Source organism: Nelusetta ayraudi, unplaced genomic scaffold (assembly GCF_046127955.1).
Source record: "Nelusetta ayraudi isolate G7.1 ecotype Tasmania unplaced genomic scaffold, CSIRO-AGI_Nayr_v1 ptg000048l, whole genome shotgun sequence".
In the NCBI taxonomy this organism is placed as follows: Eukaryota; Metazoa; Chordata; class Actinopteri; order Tetraodontiformes; family Monacanthidae; genus Nelusetta; species Nelusetta ayraudi.
The window spans coordinates 9,098,315-9,125,913 of NW_027466098.1; the positions used below are offsets into that span (position 1 = coordinate 9,098,315).

Consider the following 27,599-nt stretch of genomic DNA (forward strand, 5'->3'; position numbering starts at 1 on the left):
CTGTCAGTCAGGCAGTTGTATGGACTTTGGAAAAATACTGACTCAAAAAACGTTCTTATCTTGACGGCATGAATGTTAGCTACAATTAAATTTCATCGCAAGCAAAATAACATTTCATGCCACCAGACTCCATTTAATTAAACCTGGGCGCCATGCGGCCATGTCATCCTAAAAAGTAGAGCAGCGACTCCATGAGGACTTAAACAGAGCAGCTGAGGAGGCTTCACGCTTACTTTACGAGTCAAGAAATAAATAAAGAGCACGCACCTGGGGACTACAACTGACGCACCCAGCGCAAGCACACTGTAAATGTACGAGTGCAAACACAAACATGTGCACGCACACAACAGCGTTTTAAGAAAATACACACACACACCCCCATCCGGCGGCCGCGGGACAGATGTTCCTGGAGGCAGAGAAACGGGCCTCTCGCTGGCAAAACACTGAGCTGTTCAAAGAGGCCCCGATGACCCCGGGACAGAGTGACTCAATTAGCTTCCCATAATGAGACCACACGGCGGGGGGTGTTTATATAAGCTTATTAAACATAATCCTGCCAGCGAGGCCATACTGTAGCATACCAGACGGGCCACTTAGCCGCACTGTTAGCAGGCAGCAGGTTCGCACCCGGCCGGACAAAATGTCTCTCTCGGCGGAACTTTTGCTTTCCCGTAGTTCACCTACAAAACTTTACCCGCATTGGTTTTCTTGTTTTTTTTTTTTGTTTTTTTTGGTCAGAGATTTATCTGGTCACTGTCCGTTCTTTGCTTTTGCTTCGCGTGCATCTGACTGTGCGCTAGTTTATCAGTCCTGACACTCGGCATATTTCTAGCACAGCTGAGGCCGTGTGAAGCAGGTGGCGAGGGTCGAGCAGCAAAAATACCTTCCCTGCACCACTGTGAATGAATAAATGAATGAGTGAATGAGTGAAGAGATTTTTCTGGTTATGTTCAATACTTAAATTGTGTGCAATCTACTGGCAAAAAACACCTCCTTCCAAGTTCGTGCAATGTGTTTTCTCATAACAAAAGTGAACAATATCAGTCATACAAAAAAGAAAATAAAGTGACAAACATTATTATTCTTGGTCATATCTCATTGTAATCCTTAATTATTTAACATTTCAGTATTTTATTTTGAAACCCAGCAGAGATCTACACAATTTCAATTGATCACTGAGGACATTTTGCATTTAACATTAGTTTTCACATCACTTAATTCATTACTTATTATTGAATCATTCGTTCTCGTCAAACGTTAGATAAGAGCGACGGCACCCATCTTGAGCTGAGTGCAGAGCACCGAATGGCCCTCATGCACACATTGCATTGTTCACTGTAAACAAACCAACTCTGAACAAAGAAGAATAGCAGCTCCAGTCTGCTGCACGTCACACTCACTGCTGACTTCATAACAGAAAAGATGTTTCAGGCCACCGACACCAACGACTGGTCCTCCCGAGGCCTCGTCAGATTAAACATGAATCCGCCAGCGCGCAACTGTTCGACTCGGCTCACTTTAAGTGGGTCATTGTTGTTGGAGTCTGATATTCAATGGCGTTTCTCAATCTGCTGCTCAGTGTAGGCAGACAGGAATGCCGCTGCCGCCTCGCCACCTACAGACCGCCGAGCGTTCCAAGGAAAACTGACAGATGGTGGGAGGCTATGGTGAAGTTTCATTCCCCAACAGGAGTCTTTAGCAAGCTCGGGCCTGACGCCTGATGTTCGTATCTTCCCCCGTCCTGTAATTACTTTATTGCTCACCCACCATAACTCCTGATTTCCTGCCGTCGTTGTCGTCTGGAGGCTGACATGTGAGATATCAGTTGGTCTCGCGTGTCTCGGTCGGCTCTGCATCATCTGTCTGCTGTCCCTTATTTAAGAAAAAAACCAACGCTTTTATCTAGTGGAAGCTGCGGTTATGGCGTTTCCTTTTAAGGGATCATCTGACAGCTCGCAACAAAAGGTGTTTTAACGACAGGAAGGCTTCTGATCAGTTAGATTAGATAAAACAAGAAGGACGGTATTGTGTGGAGTGACTAATAAATAAGGATATATGAGGAGTTCAATTCACTTAAAACTCCCTCCTGTCAATGAACGCCTGGGTAAATAGGAAAAGTCCACCCCTCACTTCAGCTGTTCACTCCAACAGTGTGAGTTAAAGCACACACTTCCTTAATTAATTCAGTCCTCTATGATGCCACAAAAAAACCCTGGCCGACACCTTCAGCCAGGTGGTTGTGCCAACCTCTGAACCTTGTTTTCATCCCTGGCCAAACATCCATCAGGTAAAACAAAAACTTCAGTTTTTTAGGAAGCTAAACCAACTCCTTAGGCTAGAGGCTGTAAACAAAGAGCTAAGTATGCTGTTTTCTGAGGATGTACAATGGTTCGTTTTTGATAATCATGCGTATGATGCCACTCTAATGGCATTTATAAAAAAGAATAATCTGAAAATGGCATGGGACTCCACGAGTTTCATTGGACAGGATCACAAGTGAGTCAGTAGAACGGAGAGCCTGAACTTGAACTTGCAGACGAATTGCGCCATTGTTTTGGTGACTTTATTGACACCGTAAACCAGATTTCAGGGCAAATTAGAAGGTGCACTCCGTGATTTGGTAAATCTACATGTGGGTGTCTCATAATCGGGGCCCAGACATATTGCAGCGAATTACCAGAGCTTGGGCAACAGTTAATCCCAAAGACAATGTACAAAGTGGCCCACAGTCTAGGGGCTGGATCTCTTCCCACACTGCAGATCCCATAGACATTGTTAATGTCACTCACTAATCCCGGCCCATAGGCTGAGCTGCGCTCAATACGCTGGCAATTATCCCGAGGGCCCGCTCGGAGAAATCCCTCTCCAACTTGAAGCCATCGAACGCTGATCGCAGAGCCGCTCTTTCATGTGGAGTCAGAGTTCACGCGTTACCTAAATGGTTCCCAGAATGTTACGTAAGGAAGTGGGTCTGCGGGGCTGGCAAGTTCATCGGCCATCAGAGTTTTCGCAGCTGAAGCGGGGCTACAGCTGACTGGGCCACCCATTTCACATCCTCACGTCCCGCTACGCTAATTTGAAAGAATTTCCACCGTGGGTCACAGCTGCCAGCTACACTTGAGCACCATTTTTGGCGACTCTCAGGATTTTTTCGGAGAGGAAAAGTCAGAAAAAAAAGAGTCATAGGTTGTTTCTTTGATCAATCGGACTAGATCAGCCTCCTCACCATGACCATGATGTTCACTTTCAACTTCAGCGAGTCGTCTTCACTGCGTCTCCATGTTCAAATTCCTCGAGTTGCCACCCTGTTATTGGCCGGTTCGTCGTTTGTGTTTAACGAGGGGCTGAGAATTGTACCTACTAAAGTGGCAAAGTTAAAGATCAACAATGTGCTCCAACGCTTTGTCTAGCCCAGGGGTGTCAAACATATGGTCCGCGGGCCGGATCAGGCACGTAAAACTGTTTTTTTCTGACCCGCGAGATGATTTTGTAAATATAAAAACTGCAATTTATCAATGAAAGAAAGTGCTGTTCTAAATGTGTTCTAAACAAACTCAATACTGGGGCTGTGCAAATCGGCACAAGTACAGCCACTCACGTCTCCGATTGGCTCCCCTCATTGGCCCAGAACGTCTCCGATTGGCTCCCCTCATTGGCCCAGAACGTCTCCTATTGGGTCCCCTCATTGGCCCAGAACGTCTCCTATTGGATACCCTCATTGGCCCAGAACGTCTCCGATTGGCTCCCCTCATTGCCCCAGAACGTCTCCTATTGGATACCCTCATTGCCCCAAAATGTCTCTGCCGAAACAGACAAAGCTGATGCAGAGGCAGTGTTGCCAACTTGGCAACTTTCTCCCCCCAAAAAATTGCTATTCTCCCAATAGCGACTTTTCTTTTTTTTTTTTTCAAAAGCGACTAGCGACAACTCTAGCGACTTTTCCTGGTGTTGTTACGTTGGGATCAAGTGCAAATGGTCAATTATGCAAATTAGACGATGACGTCTTTTGGCGACTTCTAGCGACCTTTAGGACAGCCAATAGCGACTTTCCTTACTGAGGAGTTGGCAACACTGATGCAGAGCGCAGAGTAAAACAAAGAAAACAATTAGAAGTTGTTGTTATTTTTACGTTATTATTACCATACCATGATTTTACCGGTCCGGCCTGCTTGGGAATAGATTTTCCCTTTATGTGGCCCGTGAACCAAAAAGCGTTTGACAACCCTGGTCGAGCCGATCTTAAAAACTGATTTGCCTGGTAAACGTTTTGCGTGCACATCCAAACTCATCTACCGATGTTTAGTCTGCGACTGAATCATTTCTCGGCATCCTCAGGATCAAACTGCTGCTGAACCTGAAGTAAACACTGGGGTGGCGCTCACTTCAGGTCCTGCCGTTGTCTTGTTGATGTATCTACCACGTTACGTAATGTTGTCGTGTTTATGCCTTCTCACGTAAGTAGCCGATGTTTGCCAACACTTAGCATTTGTATTTATTCCCAGTCCCGCCTAATGGACAGCTTTGTGTACAGACGGAGCGGCTCGGCGTAAATAATTGTGAAAACACACAAACACCGATGTTCTCAGCGCAGAAGTTGAGATCCAACCGGGATCCAACCAAGATCGCCGGTAGGTTTTCTGAGTGACTCGGAAGACTTTCCCTCAGACGAGAAGCTCACTGCGAGCCGAGCGTTTGACTCAAACACGCAAGCCACAAACGCTTAATCACAGGACCTTGCACAAGATTGCTGCCTCCCGGGGAGCCGACGCTGAGGCCTCCCGCCTAAATAATGGTGCAAAGTGGAACCATCCCGACTCTCGTAATTAGCACTTGGCACCACTTTTACTGTAAGTTTCACCCGAGCCGGGCCCGGCCGGTACAGGAGTCGGAACCAACTCGCCTGCAGACGAAACAAAACCTTTTTCCAGCAGCCGACCCTGTCATTACAGCGTCTAAGCAAAGTGCCATTGTCTGCCTATTGTTGCGCACTGCGGTGTAGACACTATAAATACACAAAGAAAAGCCCATTTCAGCTGCAGCTGCGTTCATCTGAGCTGGTGTGGGTTGAAGTTTTGGTACCAATGGGGACTGCTGAAGTTAAACGACTCAAGCTGCATTCGAATATTATATTATCGTGTTACCATAAGTCTGTTTATATGTGCAAAGGCTTAAAAGTGAAAAGTCTGCCTCAAAACTCAGACCTGCCTCTGTAACTACTGGATAAAAGTCCTCACTGAAATGAATGTGACATAAACACCGATTGATTTTCAGTTTTCATGACCATCAACTTGTTCTTTCTTTGGCCAGTGAAAAGTTGAAACAATGTCACGTGAACGGCTACATTTTTTTTTTGTGTTTGTTTTCCATTTTGTTGTGTGCAATGTCCAATTTGCATCAACGTTATGCAAGCGATGTTTCAATAACCAACGGTTTGTCTTCAATCATCTGCATTAAAAACCTGCCGCTTTGTTTCCTCAGGCAAAATCCTCCATGCAAAGAAATGATGAGATCTGTCAAAACACATATATTAACGTACATTTAATACCCTGAAGCAAATATGTCAAGCTGCATATCTCCATGAAAGACTCCACAGTGATTACCGGGGTTAAATATTTCACATTTTATTGTCGTTCCTCTCACGCTGCTCAACACCCACCAGAACACGGAAGACGCGAGTCGTACCGCTCAGGTCCGGGCCACTCGTACAGTCTATCAAATCCTGATTTGACATTTAAAAAAAATATCATAAACGATTACTATGTAACATACATAAGTACAAACGACATCTCACACATCTTGCGCTGTTGTTGCTACTGATCAGTGATTGGCCCGAGGACGGGTAGCAGATAAATAGGCGGCGGCGGCGCCGGAAGGGGACGTGCTTCTGAAAAATGAGAAGCGAACATAGAATCAGCTGCTCGGATGATTTCATCTCTTTCACCGTGTCATCATTTAAGGCCCAGAGTGTAAGATTTAGTGGAGAAACAATGTTCATGTTAATCTCATCAATCTCTAGACAGGCGGTTGCACAATGTGTCAATACAAATGCTTATTAATGGCGAATAAACACAGAATCTGTTATTTGTAATTATTAGCGGCCTTATCTGGGTTTAAAAAAAAAAACAAACATACAAACTGATTTTTTTTTTTTCAATCGCGCAAGGTCGCATTTCGTTCCAACAGGTCGCTTGTCAATGCTACACGCTGGGCCTTTAGCGTAAAGGGAGCGCCGACGACTGACCGGCATGCAGGTTGAACACCGTCGCCTCAAATTGAAAAAAACAAACAGCGCTGCGTACGGCATCCGCAAAATCTGCGTTGTATAAGCGGCGTGCGGAAGTCTCTGGCGTCCTCCGCTGTTGTGTCGCTGCTGGATGTGTGGCCTCCCTGCTGGGGATGGGGATGGGGGTGGAGGGTGGGGAGGGCCGGAGGCCTCCAGCAGTGCTGCAGCTGCATCAACACTTCGAGTACTTCAGTGTGGCAGGGACGCAAGCTGGCATGCGGGAGGAAATCCCGGCTCGACGTCTCTCTCACACACACACACACACACACACACACACACACACACACACACACACACACACACACACACACACACACACACACACACAGCGCTGAATGGTTGTGTTCGGACAACAACGACATCGACACTGACGGGGTCGCCAATAAAAGTCGTTTTTTTTTTGTTGTTTTTTTACATTTGGATCACAAAATGGAAACGATTTTGCTCGCGGTGCCGCAGAAGCTGCCGAGTGATTTTTCTTTTGATTTCCTGTCAAATTAAGAAAAGCTCTTTTCCGAAAGTGTAGGACATAATTACAGTGTACAAGCCATAAAATAATAGTTTGTTATAGCAGGTTATTAAATCATCAGCGGACTAGCGCGCCTTCAGTTAGACGACAGCCTCCTCGCGTCTCTTCCTGAACGACACGCAGTCCGTGCACTATATAAAAATTGTGCGACCTTTATTTTATTTAAGTTTTTTTTTTTTTTTTGGTTCAAAAGCTGATCACAGTCTTATTTAACAGTTCAGCCAGATGAAGAGGAGGAGGAGCAGTGGCGGTGGTGGTGGTGGTGGTGGTTCCGGCTTGATGATTTCTTTGGGCATCAACAGTAGAGAGAAGTTCACGTCTGGTCAGATGGAAAATATCCCAAACAGTCCAGTTAGAGTTTTGAGTGAATGAAAGTCCATCTGGCTGGATGAGCCTGGAGAGGTCTGAGAGTGGAGGAGGTGGAGGAGGTAGAGGAGGCGAGGGAGGGGCGGGACATAAAAAAAAAAAAAGTCCTTATGTCCAACTCCAAGTCCATGACGTGATGTCAGCAGCTCTGAGTCCAGTCACATGATTGTCTCCCTCCCCTCCCCCATCCTCTGCGGTCCTCTACTGCACGCACACGTACTTCTTCCACCACGACCTGGACAGCGTCTTCATCTTGTCGGCCGTGCTGCGCACCTTCCTCTCCCGCCGCGCCCGCCGCTCGGCGTGCCGCAGGCCCACGGCGATGGCCGCGTCGAACACCTCCTTCAGGTTCTTCTGCGTGAGCGCTGAGCACTCCACGTACGCCACGGCGCCGGCCTTCTCGGCCAGCGCCCGCGCGTCCTCCTCGGCCACGGGGTGCTCGCGGCGCCGCGCCAGCTCGATCAGCACCTTGACGTCCTGCCGCAGGTCGCACTGCGTGCCCACCAGGAGGACGGGCGCCAGCGGGCAGCGCCGGCGGATCTCGGGCACCCACTTCTCCCACACGTTCTGGAAGGAGGCCGGGCTGACCACGCTGAAGCACAGCAGCAGGGCGTCGGCGCGGCTGTAGCAGAAGTGGCGGAGCTTGTCGAACTCGTCCTGGTGGGAGGGAGAGAGAGGGAGAGAGAGAGAGAGAGAGAGAGAGGCGGGTGAGTGAGTGAGTGAGTGAGTAAAATTTCTTGATTCATAATTTTCCTAAAAAAGCTTAACATACTGCCCATAAATACATTAATATGGACGGCTGTGGCTCAGTTGGTATTGCGGGGCGGCCAATGATCATAGAGTTGGCGGTTCGAATCCCGGCTCCAACTGCCCGCATGTCAAAGTGTCCTTGGGCAAGAAAAACGAACCCTGAATTGCTCCCAGTGGGGCTGGCAGTGCCTTGCATGGCAGCAGCCACCCATTGGTGTGAGCATGTATGTGTGAATGGGTGAATGAGAGACTGTTGTAAAGCACTATATACAGTAAGTGCAGTCCATTTACCACTTAAAAAAAAAAAAAGGTGTATATTCACAGTACAATAAAAGTCATTTGGTTTTCCTTCCCTGACACACTACCAGTCAAAAGTTTGGACACATACTTCCAATTTAATGGTTTTCCTTTCATTTTCATGACTATTTACATTGCGGATTGTCACTCCAGGCATCAAAACTATGAATGAGCACACATGGAATATGTATTCAACAGAAAAGTGTGAAATAACTCAAACAAGTTTTATATTTAGAATAGCCACCCTTCATATAGAATATATATAACATAACACATTTAGATATTTTTTTCTTTTGCCACATTCATCCACATATGTTGGTCATATATTTGATGTCTTCAGTATCTACCTACAATGTAGAGAGCAGTAAAGATTACGGAAGAAACAGGAGTCCAAACTTTGACTGGGAGTGTATATGAGAATAAGAATATACGTAGAGCAATAAGGGTCTTGCTCCTAGTTAGCTGCCATCTTGCGCCACCATTCTTTAAGGAAGCCCACCTGACAGTGCCCTCAATACCAAACGTGCTGCCAGGAGGGCTTCCGTGAAAGTTTTTACACCCTGGACCTTTAATACCGATGGGATACTAGCAGCAGCAGCAGCAGCAGCAGCGGCAATTAAAAACAAAACAGAAAAACCTCTAACTAGTGTTTATGCACTGCTGATATCCAGAACACCCCCTTCCCCTCCCCCTCCCTCACCTCACACCCTTCCCCCTCCTTTATGTAATCTACAGTAAATCTTTTAAATTAACACTATGGAGCCACACGGCTTTGACTAACAAGGGGCCTCCCACACCCTTGAGTACACAGATTAAGGCTGGCAGGGAGCTGACACAGACCTCTCCTCCTCCTCCTCCTCCTCCTCCACCACTCTTCTCCTCCACTCTTCTCCTCGCTCTTCTTAACCATTTCCTTTCTCACTCACACTCACACATCCCCCTAATCCCACTTCCTCTAAACGACACTGTGTGTCGGCTAATTCCCACTTTTAAAACAAAACAAAAAAACAAAAACAAAAACGCGGCAACCGGAGACGGTTGGTTCAAGTCACCGACGTGGTGTTTCTGCAACACACACCTGGCTATCCTCATTTGTCTTTTGTTTTTGTGGGATTTTTTTTTCAGGCTTCCGTAAAAAAAAAAAAAACCCTCAAAAGTATAGTCGTACGTTTTTGGAAAACCCCGCAGTGAAGATCTTCAGAATTTTTTTTTTTTTTTATTATTACTGGGCCACTTCTTCTTATTTCTCAATCTTATTATCCCTTCCAAATTGCCACATTACCAGCACATTGTGTCCTTTTTGTCCTCTTTTCAAATGTGGGCCAACAATTGGTGGTGTGGGGAAGACTTAGAGCAGCAGTGTTCCTACTTGTGCGTGCTCCTCCCATTTCAACACTCCCTAACGCCGCCGTTCCTGGCGTCAGGCGGCGGCGAGTGCGTGCGTGCGAAGTGCGTCCCATCCTTTATCCGCCGCCCTGTCTGTTATTCCCTTCTTTTTTTCCCCCTCTCTCCCAAACTCTGGTCTGCCAGCGCGCAGTCTTAAACATGATGTGAGGTCTCCGCACACATTAGGGTTCGCTGAACATGCCTCGAGGCGCCTCCGGGGCGTTTCGTCATGGCCTATACGCTGATACCGCGGGGCAGGGTTCAGCGTTACGAAACAAGTGGCGCGAGCTCGGGGGGGAAAATACAAACACTCTTTCACAACGCGTCTCTTTCAAAAGAGTCCCACTCCGCACGACGGAGCCACACACGTAGCAGCGCCGTGATGCTAAACTGGCACTCTTCGCTCGAGGCAACTGTCAGCAAGCTACGTGCTGCCGCAGTCGTGTTATGTAATGCGTCGCCTGCGCGCTGGAAGTACGTGTGCAGTTGCATTTTGGCAAGTTGGCAAAGCCGCCAGGAGAGGAAGCCGGGGCTGATCGGCCGGCCGGCTGGTGATAAATCTGTAATCTGAACGTCATGTCGTTACAGTTTGTAACGTTAGCCTCTGGACAATAAAGTAGTCCTCCTCCCACCTTGAGAAGCTTTTAACTGACTACCTTTGTTTACTCACGTCTGTGGTTGTCCTAGCTACAGCAGATGTTAAAACCAGAAGTCGCCTACGACATGCACTTGTCCCATTTTTGTAGCATATTTAACAAAATTTACCCCCCCCCCAAAAAAAAAATAAATCGAAAATTGAGTTTTTACAGAAAAAAAAAACGGTGTTTTTATTTTTGTCCAAAATCGCCCAGCCCTATAAATAAATATACAAAAAACTATCTTCTTGCAATTGGTCTTGCCACCAAATGGTCGCGTGTGGGTGGAACTCACCTGTCCTGCGGTGTCACACAGCTGAAGTCTCACCGGGCTTCCGTCCACCTGAACCACAGCTGTGGACACACAAACAGTCAGCTGTCAACACCGGTCACAAAGCCACCCCCTGACCTACCTTAAGTCTCAGTAGGTCACACACACACACACACACACACACACACACACACACACACACACACACACACACACACACACACACACACACACACACACACACACACAAGAAGCTCCCAGACAACACTGTCCCTTCTCGTCGCCCACCCACTCTGCTTTACTGTAGAGGCCCCAATGTTTCACCGTCAGTCGGACCGCTCGCCGAGCTTTTGTTCCACGACGCTCTTTTCGGGGGGAAAAAAACAAAAAAAAAACAGAGCAGAATTTGTTTGTTCAGGGCCCCTCTGCTGGCCGGCAGGCCTCGTTTTCTGACTTGGACGAGCAGCGGATGAGTCACTTTTTACAGCCACTTTCATTATTGGGGGACCGTTTCAGCCTGTTCAGAGGGGCGAGCACAATGCCACGCAGCGGGCACATGGGAACGTTTACAGCCTCTGGTGGCTGGTGTGTGTGGTCGCTCGGTCACACCACCTGATCAAAGAGTCTCCTGGAACTGTTCAAGTTTGTGCGCGAGGCATCGTCTGGAAGTTGGAGCGGCCGAGAGCTGCTATTGTGCAACCATTTCCTAATCCCTGACATATGATACCGCTTTGATTTTGTTTTCTTTTTTTGGGTGGGGGTGTGGGGGGGGGACCACAACTCTCTCTAACAGCCTCTTTCAGCCTCCCCTGCGTCACTGCCACCTGTGGCATTGCGTAACGCACTCAGAAGTCAAGCTTTCAAGAGGACACTCTTGATTCCGGGCACCGAGAGATGACATCACCACCACCGCCGTCGAGGGGCCCCCACTGCACAATCGCTCTCTGTCGGGGCGGCGGCGAAAGACAATCTGAGCCTCTGAGCCGCTGCAACAGATGTGCCTGTTCCAGCGTGGAGGAGAAGGGCTCCAAGGGTCAAGGCTGACAACAATGGGCAGAGTTGTGCAACTCGACACCCCCCTTGTTGCGCAGTATTGTCTGAGGGTGGTGGTGGTGGTGCTGCTGTGTCTTCTCTGGCACAGTTTCCAAAGAAACCGTCAGCATTTGTTTTGGATTTTAACTGTTCAACCAAAGAAGTTGTTCTGTCAAGTACTTGGATGGCTTAATTGCAGGGTGATAGTAGTAGTAGCAATAATGTTAATGACAGATAATGGGACGACAAAGCCAGTGTTGCAGCGTAATCTAAAGTTTGTCTAAATCCACGTCTAAGTCTAATCTATTACGAAGTAATCCACCACTGTAATCAAACTACTTTTTGAGTAACAGAGGAATGTAACTAGATTACTGTGGCAAAACTGTTAATTATATCATGATTACTTTATCTGAAATCTTCTAATTATTTTAGCAATATGGGCTGTGCCAAAGGCACAAGTGCTGTCCATGAGTTTGTTCTGTGAAATGTGCAGTTGGTGTTCAGGGAGCAAACATTCGTTCATGTTAAGAGGACGGAGGCAATATTTGGAATTGCAAAATTTGCACTTCAATAAAGTTCATTCCAAAGCACTGAGCAACTGTTACTTTATCTTTTTTTAACTAAAGTAATTAGTTATCGATTACTTACGAAACAAAGTCGTTAAAGAAGTCATACGTTTACTTTATTAAGCAGTAATCAGTAGTTGCATTACTTTTATGGAGTAATCCTAACAACACTGGATAAAGCAGCGCGAGCAGCAAGGTGTATTTTTCCATTCCACAGGTCAGAGGGGGGGGGGGGAAAACAACAAAAAAAACACCCTCTGATCGATTTGCTTCCCTCCGCTTATCTGGAGGTAAACACAACCTGCCCGGACTGGTGGGAGAGTGGAAAGTAGAGTCGTGCCACACGGACACAGTGCACTTTAGCACAGATAGAAAGCACCGATAAGGGAAAAGGGGGACTACAAGCGCATCAATCAAAACGGTGGGGAGAGCGGGTCGGAACATGTGTGGCGGAGGAATATTCAACACGCGCATTTGATTAGGGCTTCAACATGATCACAACAATATGATTATATGATTAGAATTAGGGGACAACATGTCGCAAAAAGAGTCATCTTTCAAACCACCCGGTCAACAACAACAAACAAAACACATATTGTGGAACCCTGGTGCCCAACACAATATGGTTTATATTTTTGTTCCTTTTTTTTTTTTTTTTTTTTCTATCCTTACCGGAGAAGTCGTCAAATGCGGTGGGGACGTATTTGGTCGGGTATCCGTTGGTGGTGTAGCTGACCACCAGGCTTGTTTTGCCCACCGCTCCGTCCCCGAGCAGGATGCACTTCAGCAGCCGCTCCTGCGGATCTCCCGGCCGGGCTGCCGGGGCTTTGTGCGGGGGCACAGGAGGAGCCACGGTGCCTCCGTAATCCATGCTGACTGGAGGGCTCATTCAGTCAGTCAGTCAGTCAGTCGCCGCGCTCTCCCAGACGGCCGGATGCGGGAGCCACCATGAGACCCAGGGGGTTTCCGTGCGCGAGAAGCCTTGCGCGAGAAGCCTTGCGCGATCAGCGTGCTGCGTTGTGCGGCTGTTGCACATCCACTGAGCCGGAGACAGAGCCAGCAGCTGAGCTACAACACGAGGGCGGGTCCAAGGCGGTCTTATAGCCCAGAGTTGAGTCGGCTAACTCCGCCTACTTTCACCTCCCCACTCACTCAGGCGCAGGTGGGACAATTTCTTTTTTTTTCTTCTTCTTCTTCTTCTTCTTTTTTTTTTTTTTAAATTGTTTAAAACATCAAAACCTAAATTGAAAGACTTTTGCACCGTCATCCCAGTTCTGTCGCTCCTTGTTCTTCATAGCCAATATTTGGTGGTAGCTACTTGCTAATTAGCAGCAACACAGTTTAATTCAGTGCGAACATGTCCAGACTTGCCTGCTGCTCCGCATAAACTTCAGGTTGAGGCCAGAGAGGAACTTTCATCACTAGACAGTTCAAATGATCAATCATCATGACCAGAATATATATTCATCTCAATCTGTGATTGAGGTGTATTTAAACTGCCTCTAGATAGATTGCCTGTTCATTAACCCGGGGATAAATTGGGGAAGCGAACACGAGCAGCGCTCCGCGGACTTTAGCGCCTCCTGCTGGTGAAAACCTGAACAAGTCAAGAAAAAGCTCAGAAAAAGTAAAGTAAAGATATACTTTTTTTTTTACTTATATAAAATGAAATGATTTACTTTTGATTGAGGCATAGGCAAATTTTATTTCATGTGCATGTTTCTCCACCGATACATTTCAAATTAACTTTGAATAAGAACATTTAACTCACTGGAGCAAATTAAACAAAGGCAATATCCACTTTGCATTAGGTGCTATCGTGAAGACTTGTTCCTCTACTTTAGTCAGAATTCCCATCTAGCAAACAGTCATTTTGTCTCCATGATTGTTAGTTTTATGTGTGAACTCATCCATTCGTCCATCCCTTCATTTCCTCTCACCACTTATCCTGCACTCTGGATCACAGGTGTGCTGGATATCCCGGCTGACTTGACGTGAAGGCAGGGTCACGCCCTGGGCGAGCCGCCAGTTTATTGCAGGGAAATTGCCAAATCGATCAGCCTTAATGTGCACGTCTTTGGACTGTGGATAGAAACCCACACTGACAGGAAGAACACAAAAACTCCAAAATGTGAATTAGTCGTCTTTGCTGTCAGCTGACAGTCCTCGCCACCGCATCACTGTTTCACCTGGACTCATAATGACATGCTGAAAAAGTCACACATGCACCAGATGTTCACTTTTAATGTTTATTTTTTCCAAGATTAAAACTCTAGTGTTGATACAAAATCATCAGTGTACTACTAGAATGCATGTAATGGACTAAACTCACTAAAAATCACCCTCCCCGCCCCATATCATCTTTCATCCACACAATAAAATCAAAAGTACAAGCATGTGGCCAGCTGGATAGAGAGCAGTTCTCTGGATGGGTTTGATACTCAGAAGACAGTGCATGAAACCTTTATTTAAATGACACACAACAAAAGTGGGACGAGTCATTCTTCAAAAAAGTAAAATCATTGTTAGTAGTGCAGAAACTGCTTCAGGAGACCAGTGTGTTTGTGATTAGGTCCAAGACCGTGTAACACATGATCATGACATCCAAGGCTGGCTGGCCGTCAGGTCTGGTCTGGGTGTAGTGGATGTGTGAAGGTCCAGTGTGAGAGTTTTAGCAGCATCCAGTGCTGGGGTTGCAGATAAAACAAGATAGCTGTCCTTACTTCACTCCTCTCTTTGGTTCTCTTCTAAAGCCTTGACTGTTTCTTCTAAGAAACAGTCAGAACATCCAATAGGAAGACCCTCTGTTCCCACTGCAACTGGATTAGAGGACTGGGAACTGAGCGCACATGAGTTGGTTTCGAAACCCCCAATTTTGGTAACACATTGATTCTTTCAGGTGATCCTACACTCGTAATGATAGTGGCATTTATATGACAGCCAATTGATCAGTGATAATCCCACGCAGACCCTAAACACAACCAATGCCTCTGCAGCAGCTCAGATGTAAAATATGCAATATTAAGGCAAAGGGACGGAGACATCCTGTGGAAGCGTTGGAACTCAAAGCTCTGAAGGGTGACACGCTGCACAATATCTTGATTTAAATCCCATTTACAATGTTCTGCATTAGATATTTGGCCAGGGCACACAAGTATTCTACATGTGTCAAAGGGACAGTCCAGCCAAAATTGGAATTTTATCATCTTATCATCCACCTCTATGCTGATGGAGGCTCTGATATTTATTAATATTTTACCCAATGTCGGTATGCTTGATGCCTTATAGCCATTTACTCCCATGAAAAACAGCAACACGGAAAAAACACTGAATTTTCTGGACACATTTTTCAAGAGGTGTGATTTTCTTCGAATGTTTTTTTTTTTCTTCTTTCTCGAGATTCTTTCTGTGAATCTTAAGAAATTGTTTGTGTATTACCGGAACCCTTCACCAATGTGAGTAATAAACGCATTGCTTTTGAATTTTGAGTCAACTGTCCCTTTGAACGCCGAAGCTGAAAAAGGTGATGTGAAAGAAGGAACTGCTCCGAGCAGAACTGAGAATGCGACTGTGCAGTCGGAAAGGCACCTGCTGTCCGCTTTCAGCCACGACGCCCTCACACCTGAGCTCAGACACGACGTCAGTCCGCACGGTCCTAAAACATCTGAGAGGGCCCTGGTGTTCTCTGAACATCACGTCTCGACCGCACACCTAACACGCGGTGCCGATGAGGAATGGAAAAGGGCAGCGGCGGTGAAGCAAAACATGAAGGATGGCTGGAAAAGTGAGTTGATGGCCGGTGGTGAGTGAGAGCGACTGCTCGCAAGGGGAGACAAGAAGCAGAAGAGTTTTGGAAAACAAAGAAAACAAGATGCCATTTTTAATTGCTTTGAGGATTCGTTTCTCGAAGATGTGTTACAGGAATTGCACACTCACACCCACGCGCGCACCTCACACACATACACACACACACACACACACACACACACCTGCTCCACACATAAACACGTGCATACATCCTTAAATGCCAGTTTGACGCTGCCGTGGATGATGATGATGATGATGATGATCATGATGATGATGATGAGCCCTGTCGTTCTTACGTCGCCGCGACGGTTTGCTTCCGTTTCCTTTGGACGAGCGGCTGGTGTGGACCTCAGGAACCTGGATCCCCTTCCGGGTCGTCAGCACGGCGCCTCGGCGGCAGCGCTCGGCCATCCAAGGCCATTCTGTCCAGGTGTCTTGAACGAGTGTTTCCGAAGTTCCACGACGGCGGTGGTAAGATGCGTTCTTAAAGTCACAAGTCAGAGAGCCTCATCCAGGACCTCGTACACTTTTGATTTCATCCGAACCTGAACCCAAAACTCTAAGTCCCATAATCTAGATACACTTGGGAGTAAATAGTACCATGCGTCATCCTCGTCGTTGTCCGTTTAAGTAAACCTCCCCCTTTCCCCCTCCTCCAGTCTCTGGAGCTCCGCCCTCGCCGGGGCTCGGAGCACAGACTGCTGGGTAAGACATCTGAGTGTCAGCCTGTGACTCTGGAAGCTTTCGCTCGAAACTCCGCGGCCGTCGCCCGTTTACTGCACTTTGGGTTTGGCGCCACCGGGAGTTGGGTCCGGAGGTGGGCCGCCACCCTGGGCAAGTCTACAAAAGCTGCGGGAGATAAAGGAAATAATAAGCAGAGAGTGTAAAAAAATCCACAAATTTACCAATGTATGTGAAGCGTATTTATGAATAAAATGTAATCATTTCAAACATTTGCTGCAATCACTGAATACCCCTTTTACATAAGCAGTAAAATCTGATATTTGACGAAATTCATTCATTTTTACAGATAAATTATCTCATACACACAATCCTCAATGAAAAATACCAGACATGTAACATATATTGCTACATTGATTAGTGTTTATTCAGTTTCCACAGTTGTAAAATGTCCCCTTTTCATATAACAGCCGCCCGCATTTAATTATCTTTTTTCAGTTAGTTTGGAAATGAGCCCAAACGGCACTTGTTTATTCAGCCTCTTTCCAACGATGTCTTGTCGTTGCAACGTTTCACCAAAAGATGGCGCCATACTCACATGTCCTTGAAGTTATCAATCTTGGATTGGATTGTGGCCACAAAGTTGTCCACATGCTCCTGTGAAATGACAGAAACCACAGGAAAACCATATGAGATGATGCCGACAACTCCTGACAATTGAAAATGAACCACCGGGAGAAGGAATTACCTGGCGCTGTCTGTAGAAAAGCGGCAGAGAAAAGACAGCGATGGAACCTGGAGAAGATAGAAAAATGAGTTTTATGTTCCAGCCATGTAGTATGTCCAGATTCTGTATTTCTGCTGGGCTTCGTCCAAGTCTTACTGATTATAATCAGGGTAAGGCCATTGCACAGCTCCCCCAGGTACGTCACCAGGTACATCAGAACCAGCAGCTGAAGGAGCAGCAGCAAGACACACAAAGCCACAGCGTGGCAAAGTCAGTTGGTGTTAGCGAGCAAATCCTCTGCATAATACTTAGAAGAACCGTCGGAAGGTGTCAAACTCCTAATAAGGGTGTCGGGGTTTCCCGTTACGCCCCCCCCGTTGGACCCTGTCGGGCCGTGACATGGGACACCCCAGTCCCAGAAGGAAAGGAATGTGGATGGCACGGCGAAAGCGCCGCGCTGTGTGTCATGTCACATAGCGGCCAGGTCAGGGTTGAACCTGTGAGGTCAGCAGGGGCTCGGCAGGGACTCGGCTGGAGCCCGCTGACTCAATATTTAAAAATGCTGGTCTTGGTCCGGTCGCTCGTTAACGCCGGCGCGCTGCCGACGCCGTTTGATTTAAAGCGCGAAAAGTTCCGACAATAATGTGCTTGCGGGACCGTTTATGCAGGCGTGTTAACGAGAGAAACGATCATCGAGCAAGTGAGCAGCTCCACGGTGACAGTCGGAGCTGCATCAGCAGCACCTGTCTGGATAAAGTCACTGTAGTCGCTCAGCTCAGTGGCCGCAGCAGCAGCAGCTTCACAATGATTTGGGTTGACTGACTGGATTAGAACAAAAAAAAAAGGGGTGCGATTAAGGCTTTTACATTCTGGGACTTGGACAATTACATAATAGGTTTTGAGCCAGCGATTGAAATCTAATTCATTGTCACATGGACAGTGGATTTTAAATGAGCTGGAAGAAGATGAGCAAGTTGCACTGCTTTTAATCCCATTGTGGTTTTGTACCATGAGACTCATTGATTTATTTGCCACGTTGCATCCTAATCAATATGTGATGTTGCTCTTTAGTTCCAAACCATTGAGAAATAACATTGACGGCACAGTGACTGATAGGGAAGATATGACCCCTGCCCCCCTGTTGTGATTGGTTATGGTTTCCTTCATTTGTATTTGATATATATATGACATTTGAATGTTTTGCCCTTTCAAAGCTGATGGTTGTGAAACATCACTCTCTGAAAGAGTGTTTTTTGCATCTTTATTTGATATTATCATTTTATTAGAGGCACTACGGTCTTCTGAGTCCACCCTTAGCAATAAAGTTGTGTGGCATTTTTTCTTCTGACACAATTGGTTATTGTGATGAGGCAAAGCTTTGAGTGGAGCTCACACACACACACGCACACGCACACGCACACGCACACACACACACACACACACACACGCACACACACACGCACACACACGCTCACCTTGAGGGACTCAAAGATGTTTTTGATGAAGAAGAGGTCCTTCAGAGAGCCGACGGCAGACAGAGCCATGACGATGGCTTTCCGCATGTACATGTCGGCTTCTTCTCCGCTCAGACTGATGTCCAGGTCCAAGTATGACCTGACGGAAACACCCACATCAATAAAATATCCACTCCTGTACTGAATCTGTTCATAGTTTGTTTCACAGAACGAGGGGGCTGGGGGGAACAGAGTGTCACGTCCTCTTACTTGAAGGGATGCTCCCCGTCGGCCCAGTTGAGGATGTAGAGGACCTTGTAGTAGATGCGGACCGAGATGGTGAAGCACATGACGGCCACGGAGACGGTGGAGAGCACGGTGATGATGCTGAGCTGGAACAGGGACAGCATGCCGACCACTAACCCCGTCAGCACCATGCCCGTCCGCTCCGTGTCCTTCCAGTAGATCAGGTCCATCACTGGGCCGGCGGGAGAGGAGACAAAGCAAAGGTCGAATAAATTTCTCAATCACTGACATTTCGTTAAGGTGCAATAAAACACTTGTTTGGATTTTCAATGTGATGTAAATCATAAAAAAAATTAATAGAACTGACAATATAGATGTAAATAGTTGCATTTTCCTTCCTTTTTTACTCTATAAACACTTCATCACTTCAATCAATCACTTTTTTCTTTTTAATTTATAGAATGTTTTCTTCTCTAGTGCGCTACGTGTTTCTGTAATCATATAGACTTCCCCATTGTTAGATACATAAAGGCATTCTATTTTATTCTAACAAATAAAGAGTTTGCTTGTAAAAAACCACTTTTTTCCCCAACCGCGGTGAGATCCATAAATGCATCTCTGAGAATAATGTGAGGTGTTGCTTGTGTCTTTATGTATTTACTGTAGCTGTTTTTATTGTTTCATGTATTGTTTCTTTTTTTTGCACTGAGGGTTTTAATCTTGTTGTGCAGGTCACAATGACAATAAACTCCATCTATCTATCTATCTATCTATCTATCTATCTATCTATCCATCTATCCATCCATCTATCTAAAAGAGGATAAGAGGTTTTGATTTCTGCTTTTCCATAATTGAGAAAAGGACAATTCAGAATCATGTGGAAATCCAGATTGGCACTTTTCGAGGACATCTCGATACGAGCTGCTACTTGATGCGTGAATGCAACAGACAAGCTGGATGCACACAGCCGGCAGCCCTCTGGAGCACAGCGAGCTGCAGCGACAGGCAGGCAGGCAGGCAGGCAGCACGACATGTTCCTGGTGAGGATGAGGGAGACGAAGAGTGGCAGGCAAATACAGACGCTGCACGTCTGACACACTTCCAGCACGAAAGGGAAGTGAGGTCACCAGAGTGGGAGGTGGGGGAGGAGCGGTGAGGCACAGGGCTGCTTCCAGCCGCTAGGGGAGGACAGGAGAGGGGACATGTGGGCCTAAGTTTAGCCTCGGGGGGGTGAAGGCGGGAGGTGGGGGTGCAGAATTTAAACACAGCCTCTGCTGCTGCTGCTGCTGCTGCTGCTGTTGCTGCCGCTGCGGCCGCTGCACCTGCTCACAGCCGTCAGGGCCGTCAGAGGACCTTTTCCACACCCCGCTGGTGCCCCCTCTCTGTCACCCGGCAACAGCTGCTGTGGAGACGTGCGCGTCTGCCGAGTCGCGGATAAGTTCTCTCGCACAACTCGTCTTTCTCTTTACATAACGCAGAAAAAAAAGGGAAAGAGAAACGGCCCAAAGCAGCAGTGAAACCCAAGATGTCCGAGGCGGGCGGTTACAGATACAGCTGGTCATTCAGCAAAAATAAGTAGAAGTCCCTTCCTAACAGTTACTTTGTTGCCGTCATTCCGGCTGCACTCGGCATGAGGGGTTAAAGCAGGCCACTGGCTGATAAGAGAACAATGGAGAGGAGCCGAGCGGCTGCACCGTAGCGGATTATGTCATCGCTGAAAAGCGCGACGTTGAAAACAGTTTTGGCAGCGGGAGCGGTGGCGCGTCCATCCAGTCGGTCCTGTTGAAGTATTTTAACTGTCACTCTCAGACCAACTTAAACCTCGGATAAAAAAACTCGCGCCGCTATAAAAAGAATGTCTGGTACGTACGTCATACTCATAAATGCTATCGACACATATCGAGGATGCAAAAATACAAGTTGGTCCAGATATCAAAGTGAGTAAGGACACATCCCATAATTAGCTGCCAAACATCACTGAATTGAAGCCAATTAAAAAGCTGTTTGAGAGTAAAAAAGAAAATCACAACAATATCGACGTGATCAAATTGTCTTTGGGGGTCTCTTCCCTTAGCTGAAGACCACTTCCCAAGTGATGTCTTATTGCTCTTACGAAAATATCCAAGATGGAACTAATTCAATACAATTGAATATTAATTATAATACAGTAGTAATAATAATAATAATAATAATAATAATAATATACATTTAATAAACAAACGGAAACAAAAGCTGTGAAACATGCACAATAACACAAGCAACCACTGCAGCTTTGAACACAATGTGTAGCATCACTTTCCCATTAATACGCTATAAATGTATCGAGTTCACACCAATCCCCTCTAATTAGGAGGAAATCACACTTCAGACACACACATCCTGCAGGGGGCGAAATATTTGGACCCTGATCTGAGTTGCACCGGGGTACGAATGCTGGGTTAGGACGGGATGGAGGTGGAAGACGAGAGCGCATTCCTCTCAGCAATCGGGTGAAAGCAGAGAGGGATCAATAATCCAATCAAGAGATCAATGTGCCGAGCAGCCGGTGTGGTAACCAAAGAACCGGCGCTGAAGTCGTCCTGTTCAGCGTCTATTTCACTGGACCACCGCGTCAGCTCGATCTCCACTGAGGCCAGCAGGGGTTGCAGAGATGAAATATTAAAGCAGCAGCAGCAGCAGCAGCAGCAGCAGCAGCAGAGTTGCTCAGAGTCGCCACGGAGGCACGACAGCCGCTTCAGGCTGCTGCTATGCGTGAATAGCTCCTCTGTAAAAATACCTCCCGGGCTCACGGAGACGTGAACATCTAGACGTCTCAATCCCCCCCGACCGGCGGCCGCTCCGCCGCTGCACCGAGCCAACCAGGCGCGACTATTCAGGAACCGACCCTCCTCCTGAAGCCGCCCTACAGCCGTAAACCTGCCCGGCATTTCTGAACCTTCTCGCACCTCCAGCTTCAGCTTGGGGCAACGACTCTCACCTTTACTGGCCATTGTGGTCGCCGCTGCCGTCTGTTCCCCCGCTGGCTCCCCGTCTGCCCACTGCGCTCCCCTCGGCCCTCTCCGCCTGTTTGAGGCCACTCCCCTGCTCACTCAGCACTCCAAAGGCCTGACAGGCCCCCAAAATAATCTGGTCGGCAGCACCGCCCACCACTCACTCTTGAAGACCCCCACCGACTCAAACATTGAGTCGCTGGATTCACTTCCTCAGATGCAGGCTAATGATCCTCCTGCAACTTTTGATAATAAACACGTGAAAACAGATTTCCCTGCAAAGAGCTCCACTTTTACTACTCATTAAATCCGATTTGTGCGTCTAAAAACAACACAAATGGTTATTTTCTGTTAACTGGCGAGAAATGTATCCATTCACTATCACATTTGTCTGGTTTAAACAGTCGGAAATGTTGTGTAGAAGATTGCACGCTAGTTTGACATTTACCTGCTAATTTTTCACCACACTTGTCAACATGACAACTTCAATAGCAAACTTATTTTGGGCAAAAGCGCCTTCTTCTTGATGTTTGTATCTCTAGTTTGTCAATCAACACCTGAAAATAGAGAGGTTAATGTGTTCTTAAGCTCCGTGGCTGTGCAGAGTGGGAATGTGCTTCCTTTGTGCTTAAACACAAAGATCTGGAAATCAGCCTCTTGTGATTTAACAAAGGGCACCCGTACCTTCTGATTGTCTTAACATAGGCCCCTTCAAACATAATATGCAATTCAGCAGCTGCCAGCAAAAGCATTGAATAAATTACACCCAATCTCGCAATCAACATTCTTTTTTGACGCTTCTGAAAACAAGTCATTGACTTTTGATATACAGGCTCTAAAACAGGTCATAAAAACGCAATAAGAAATATGATGCCCCGATAGATGCACGCAAGGTATTTATTCCGGACACCCTAAACTCTGTCACCAGGCTGACCGGGCCATCCATCAGGGGTGTGAGGCTGCACCGCGTCCACCAAAATAAAACTGACCGGGGCTCCACTTAAAATGCCATCAGGTTAGAAGACGAGGCCGTTGTCTCTCTCGGTGCGTCTCAACAAAGCAGCTCAGAACTACAAAAAAAGTAGAAAATGAACCGACAAACAACCCCAGCCCTATCTAGGGTGTGTTTGTTTCAGTGTGTGTGTGTGTGTGTGTGTGTGCCTGTGACAAAGACTGATTCACTATGGAAGCATTGGTCATGCAGACAGGAAATGAAGAGAATACCAGGAAGGCTTCCCCTGCAATGAGTCAATGATTTAGGATGTCCCAAAAGAGAGTCACTCCATTTCTTTTCTTAGTCTTCCTGTTCTTGGATATATATACAGTGTATATATATATGTATGTCGAGTAATTATGTGAATGAAAGAAGCATCGTTGTGAGGTGACAAGGAAGCAAGACGATAGATACACAGTAGATCAGTGCATCTCAACTGGTGGGTCGTGGAGCTGTTTTGATTGGGTGGCGGCATTGTGGGAAGTTTTTTTCTTTCCCGAAAAAGAGCATTTCAAAATGTATATATTTATAGGGAAAATTTCAGGCATGTATTTTGCCGGACACACAATTCAATTCAATAATTTAAATAATAATAATTTAAATAATTTAATGTCTAATGTCTAATTTACTAGACAAAAAAAACAGTAATTTACTAGAAGGTGGGCTGGCGTTTTTATTTTTGTGGAAAAAATTGTATTGCAGAGGATTAAATTTGGGACCACATTACAAGGAAAAAAAAAATGCGGGTCCTTAGACTCCACCAGTTGAGAAGCGCTACAGTAGGTGTTTGGTACCTGCTATGTGGGCGCACGCGGTCGGCTCCTCCGACAGGTCAAGTGCCGAGAACCAGTGATCGCTGACCAGCTGTTCCTGAGAGTTTAAACCGATGGCGGACGACAACGAGGTCGCGGGGCCTCGGGGTCGCACGGACGTCAAAAGCTTGACAGAAATGGTCTCCATGGCAACGGGAGAGTCCGGCTCGGAGGTCGGCGAGGCCGCCGCCGCCGCTGCTGGGAGACAGAGAGTGATGATGTCACTGCTGGGGCCACGTCAGCGCCGAGTGACTCGAGAGTCGTGACGGTGCTTTTAAAACCTGAACACACACGGATGTGAATTTCTACCATAGTCAGAAAATAAAAGACTTTTTTTTTTTTTTTTTTTTTAATATTCCTGTATGACTGGAAAAAAAGTATGAAAATGGACAACAAGTGTCACAGCAGGACAACTAACATTTTAAAAACATCATTTAGGTGAATAAGATCCAATATGTTGCTCTAAAATATCCTGGTTAAGAGGAAGTCTTGTTGCAATGTTGCCACGAAAGCCTTGGAATCATGTTGTAAACAAGGTCACATGGACGCTGTTGTACTTGCCATGTCACCTCCCATGCTTGCCCTCCAGTCTCCAAACACATGCTATTGATTAGTTAGCCAATGGGTTTAGGAAACCTTCAGCCTGGGTTAATGAGGGCCAACAAGTAAAATGTTTGCTGTGTTTCAATTCTTAAAAAGATCAAAGTCTAGCTGAACATTTCACAGAAACAGCCGACAGCACAGTGGAGCTTCATTTATCAAGCTAACTGTTAGAAAGTTTAATAAAGAAGGATCTTTCAATTGTACAGAGGCAAGTTGAGGATATTCTTTGTTAATTCATTAATTTTAGTTCAGTTAAAATCAATTAAAGTTTTAGTTAAATTAGCTCAAGTTAACTTTCAGCTTTGAGGAAGCAAAATTATGGAAAATCTCTTGTTCATTTTCTGCATTGTATTGTATTTTTGTCATCTTAATGTAAAGAAAAAAAAGCTTTCAGCCAGAAAAAAAGCCTTTACCGTCATCCTCTGAATACAAACACATAATAAAACAGCAACACTGTTTTTGAGGGCATCTAACTACCATTTCCTTTCCACTTTTGGCCACAGCTAAAATAAAGCTGCTTGGTTTCACCAGCTGAAAACACTTTGAGTTGAGTTGCCGTCGCACACGGCTGCTCACCGTGGAGTGCGTGCGAGGGGCTCTGATGCCGAGAGGTCGGCGCTGAGGCCGAGGCGGACGGACGGACGGTCCGGCCGGAGGGGCTCCGCTCTCTCAGGGCTCCAGCGTCCCTCCCCTGAGTCTCCGGGCCCAGGTTCTGAGGCGAGGGCTGGATGGTGATGGTCTCCCTCTGCATCTGCTGCTCCCTCCGTCCTGTCGCCGCCCTCTCCTGCTCCCCGCTCCCAGCCTCCACCTCCTCCTCCTCCTCCTCCTCCTCCTCCTCCTCCTCCTCCTCCTCCTCCTCCTCTTCTTCCTCCTCCTGGTCTTGCCTGAGGGGTACGTAAGGGTCCCACTCCACGTCGGGGGAGTCCAGCAGGGTCTCCAGGGTGTCGGTTCGGAGCAGGGCGGTGCGGCTGGACCGGGAGCCGCCCCGCCGCCGGTCGCGGTGGTGCCGCGCCACACCGACCGCTTCGGGCTCGGCGATGGCGATGTAGGAGAAAGTCAGCTCGAAGGAGTTCTGCCGCGGCGTGCCCCACAGCGACGGCGAGGACGCCAGGCCCTCGTCGTCGTCCGCATCGCCGACCTCGTCGTCGGACCACTCCCGGGCCGTCTGCAGCTCGCACAGCTCGGACTCCTCATTCCCGCCTGAGCGCACAAGCAAAGCAAAGCAAAGCAACGTGCTGGTGAAGAACCAAAAGAAGAAGAGCGCGCGCCGTCACAGGGGAACAGAAGCGGCAGATGAAAGCAGCCACGTGTTATTTGAAAAAGTCGGTCGAGCAGGTGCGAGAGGAATCCTCTTTGATAAGCACAGAAAAAGCTCCTTCTTTTCAAACGTGGGCGCGATGGGAAAAAAACAACAAAACAAACAGCCGTCGTTCACCTGCAGATCGTCGGCTCTTTAGGGGTTCAGCCGTGTTTGGTTCTGAGACAAGGGTCAGAAGAATTATTTGAGGTGTGGAGCGCTCGCCGGTGTCGCCTTACCGTCGGTGCAGGGGGGTGTGGAGTCTGGAGTGGACGCCACGGAGCCGTATTCCTCTGGAAGGAGGCAGAATTTCACAGCGATTAGCTGGTAAACACACAAGACTGTCAGAGACACACACATGCTTGTTATTTTGTGAAGTCACTGTCAAAGTGACACTGCACAGTCCATCAAGTGGAGGCCTCGACATTCACAACATTAACATGTTTGTTCTCGCACTTTATTTGCATATTAAAATGAAAATCAATTGTTTGGGATTCATGTTTGCAAGACTTGTGAACTGTGAACATGCTTTATTATTTGTTTTATCTCATTATGTATATACTGTATTCAATATACTTGCAATCTTTAGCATTGTGTAATATTTTATCATCAGATACCTCATACAAGGTAGCTGTATGCTAAGCTTTACAGTGAAAGGCATTGTTAAAAGAAACAACCCATGAGCTCATCAAGTGAGTGAATATTGCAGCACGTACCACTGGAAAATGATGAACAGCATAATAGCACCACGCACACTGCAGCATGCTGTTATGAGTCATATTTTTAGAGTACTAGCGCTCGCAGGCAGCGCTGCTCTCCTCCTCTGCACGAACCTCTTTCCAGCTTGGGCTCAAACTGGCCTCTTGAAAAAGTCACATCACGTGCAAATGAACCCAAGACAATCTGCATCGCAATTTCAGGCCGAGACATGGCAACAACAAAAAAAATGTAGCGCCGTGCTGCTGGTCAGCGATGCAGAATCAACTCATCTCGGGGCTAAACTGGCAGCAGCAGAGGCCTTCATTACATTAGCCAGCGCTGCACTAGCCTTACAAATCAAACAGAGGAGGAAGCAATAGAACGCAGCCTATTCCCCTTTTGCAGACATGACAAAAGGAGATAACAGGGCGCAGGTGACGCCGGCTGCACGTTGGGACGGATGGGGTGAAAGTAAAAGGAGTGGCAGGAGATTTTAGGGGGTAGTTGAAAACAACTTGCTGGGAATCCTTCTGACACAGAGTCATGTTAACATGACAATCAATGGGAGGCAGCAGCAGCAGCAGCAGCAACAGAGCTGCTCTGCTTCCTACAGCCATGTGTTTATTCCAGGCAGGGTGAGCATGACGAGCATGCAGAAAAAAGGACGGATGACTGAGGGACAAAAACGTGCTGTGGACGCACTGACACAGACGACACACACACACACAGACACAGACACACACGCAGGCAGCAGCACAGACGCAGGCAGGACTCACGGCAGTGGGAGAATCCTAGAACCTGGCCCATGCTCCATCAAGGCATCGCCGGGCCCGTCCAGTCTGGAAGAACCGCCCCCCCCTCCCCCTCGCCCTCCCCCACGGCCTCGTCCTCAGCGAGCGGCTCTCATGTCCTGTGGACGTCCTCCCTCTTCTTCCTCCTTTTCCTCCCTCCCTCGGCTCGCTGTCTGCCTGCTCTTGATGCTCAGCAGCCCCGCCCTGCCAGCAGCAGCATCACCACCCCCGCCGCCTTCCTGTATCTCCGGCTCGCTGCTCTCGGGTTGTGATGAGAGCAGCCGGCAGAGGGAGGGCGGGGCTCCGCTCTACGTCCGCGTGCCTCTCTGGCGCTGTCAGCCAATCCGGCTCCCTTTATTTTACCCCTCCCCGACCACGTGATG

The 27,599-nt window shown here is 47.3% G+C and overlaps 2 protein-coding genes across 3 annotated transcripts; both read right to left on the reverse strand.

The window, feature by feature from the left end:
• Positions 1-5,605: 5,605 nt before the first annotated feature.
• Positions 5,606-13,128, reverse strand: rhoub (ras homolog family member Ub). The gene is made up of 3 exons (XM_076036132.1): positions 12,788-13,128; positions 10,542-10,600; positions 5,606-7,835 (listed from the first exon to the last, which is right to left on the reverse strand). The coding sequence occupies exons 1-3, from the start codon at positions 13,002-13,004 to the stop codon at positions 7,380-7,382; spliced, it is 732 nt and encodes a 243-aa protein (XP_075892247.1). The 5' UTR covers positions 13,005-13,128; the 3' UTR covers positions 5,606-7,379.
• A 1,222-nt stretch (positions 13,129-14,350) lies between these two features.
• Positions 14,351-27,275, reverse strand: rtn2a (reticulon 2a). Of its 2 annotated transcripts, XM_076036136.1 has the most exons (10): positions 27,202-27,275; positions 25,966-26,019; positions 25,006-25,629; positions 23,809-24,021; positions 19,055-19,262; positions 18,806-18,944; positions 17,487-17,556; positions 17,352-17,398; positions 17,202-17,260; positions 14,351-16,771 (listed from the first exon to the last, which is right to left on the reverse strand). In XM_076036136.1, the coding sequence occupies exons 1-10, from the start codon at positions 27,230-27,232 to the stop codon at positions 16,696-16,698; spliced, it is 1,521 nt and encodes a 506-aa protein (XP_075892251.1). In that variant the 5' UTR covers positions 27,233-27,275; the 3' UTR covers positions 14,351-16,695. The 2 variants fall into 2 exon arrangements, with proteins under 2 accessions (XP_075892251.1, XP_075892250.1); XM_076036135.1 differs by lacking the exons at positions 23,809-24,021; positions 25,006-25,629; positions 25,966-26,019; positions 27,202-27,275 and adding an exon at positions 22,008-22,115.
• Positions 27,276-27,599: the final 324 nt, after the last annotated feature.

Coding starts and splice junctions, on each gene's coding strand:
- rhoub (XM_076036132.1), bottom strand. CDS start 13,004: ATGAGCCCTCCAGTCAGCATGGATTACGGAGGCACCGTGGCTCCTCCT. Junction 10,601..12,787: donor CGCATTTGACGACTTCTCCG/GTAAGGATAGAA, acceptor GTGTGTCCACAG/CTGTGGTTCAGGTGGACGGA. Junction 7,836..10,541: donor TGTGTGACACCGCAGGACAG/GTGAGTTCCACC, acceptor CCCTCCCACCAG/GACGAGTTCGACAAGCTCCG.
- rtn2a (XM_076036136.1), bottom strand. CDS start 27,232: ATGGGCCAGGTTCTAGGATTCTCCCACTGCC. Junction 26,020..27,201: donor TCTAGGATTCTCCCACTGCC/GTGAGTCCTGCC, acceptor GCCTCCTTCCAG/AGGAATACGGCTCCGTGGCG. Junction 18,945..19,054: donor GACGGGGAGCATCCCTTCAA/GTAAGAGGACGT, acceptor TGTTTCCGTCAG/GTCATACTTGGACCTGGACA.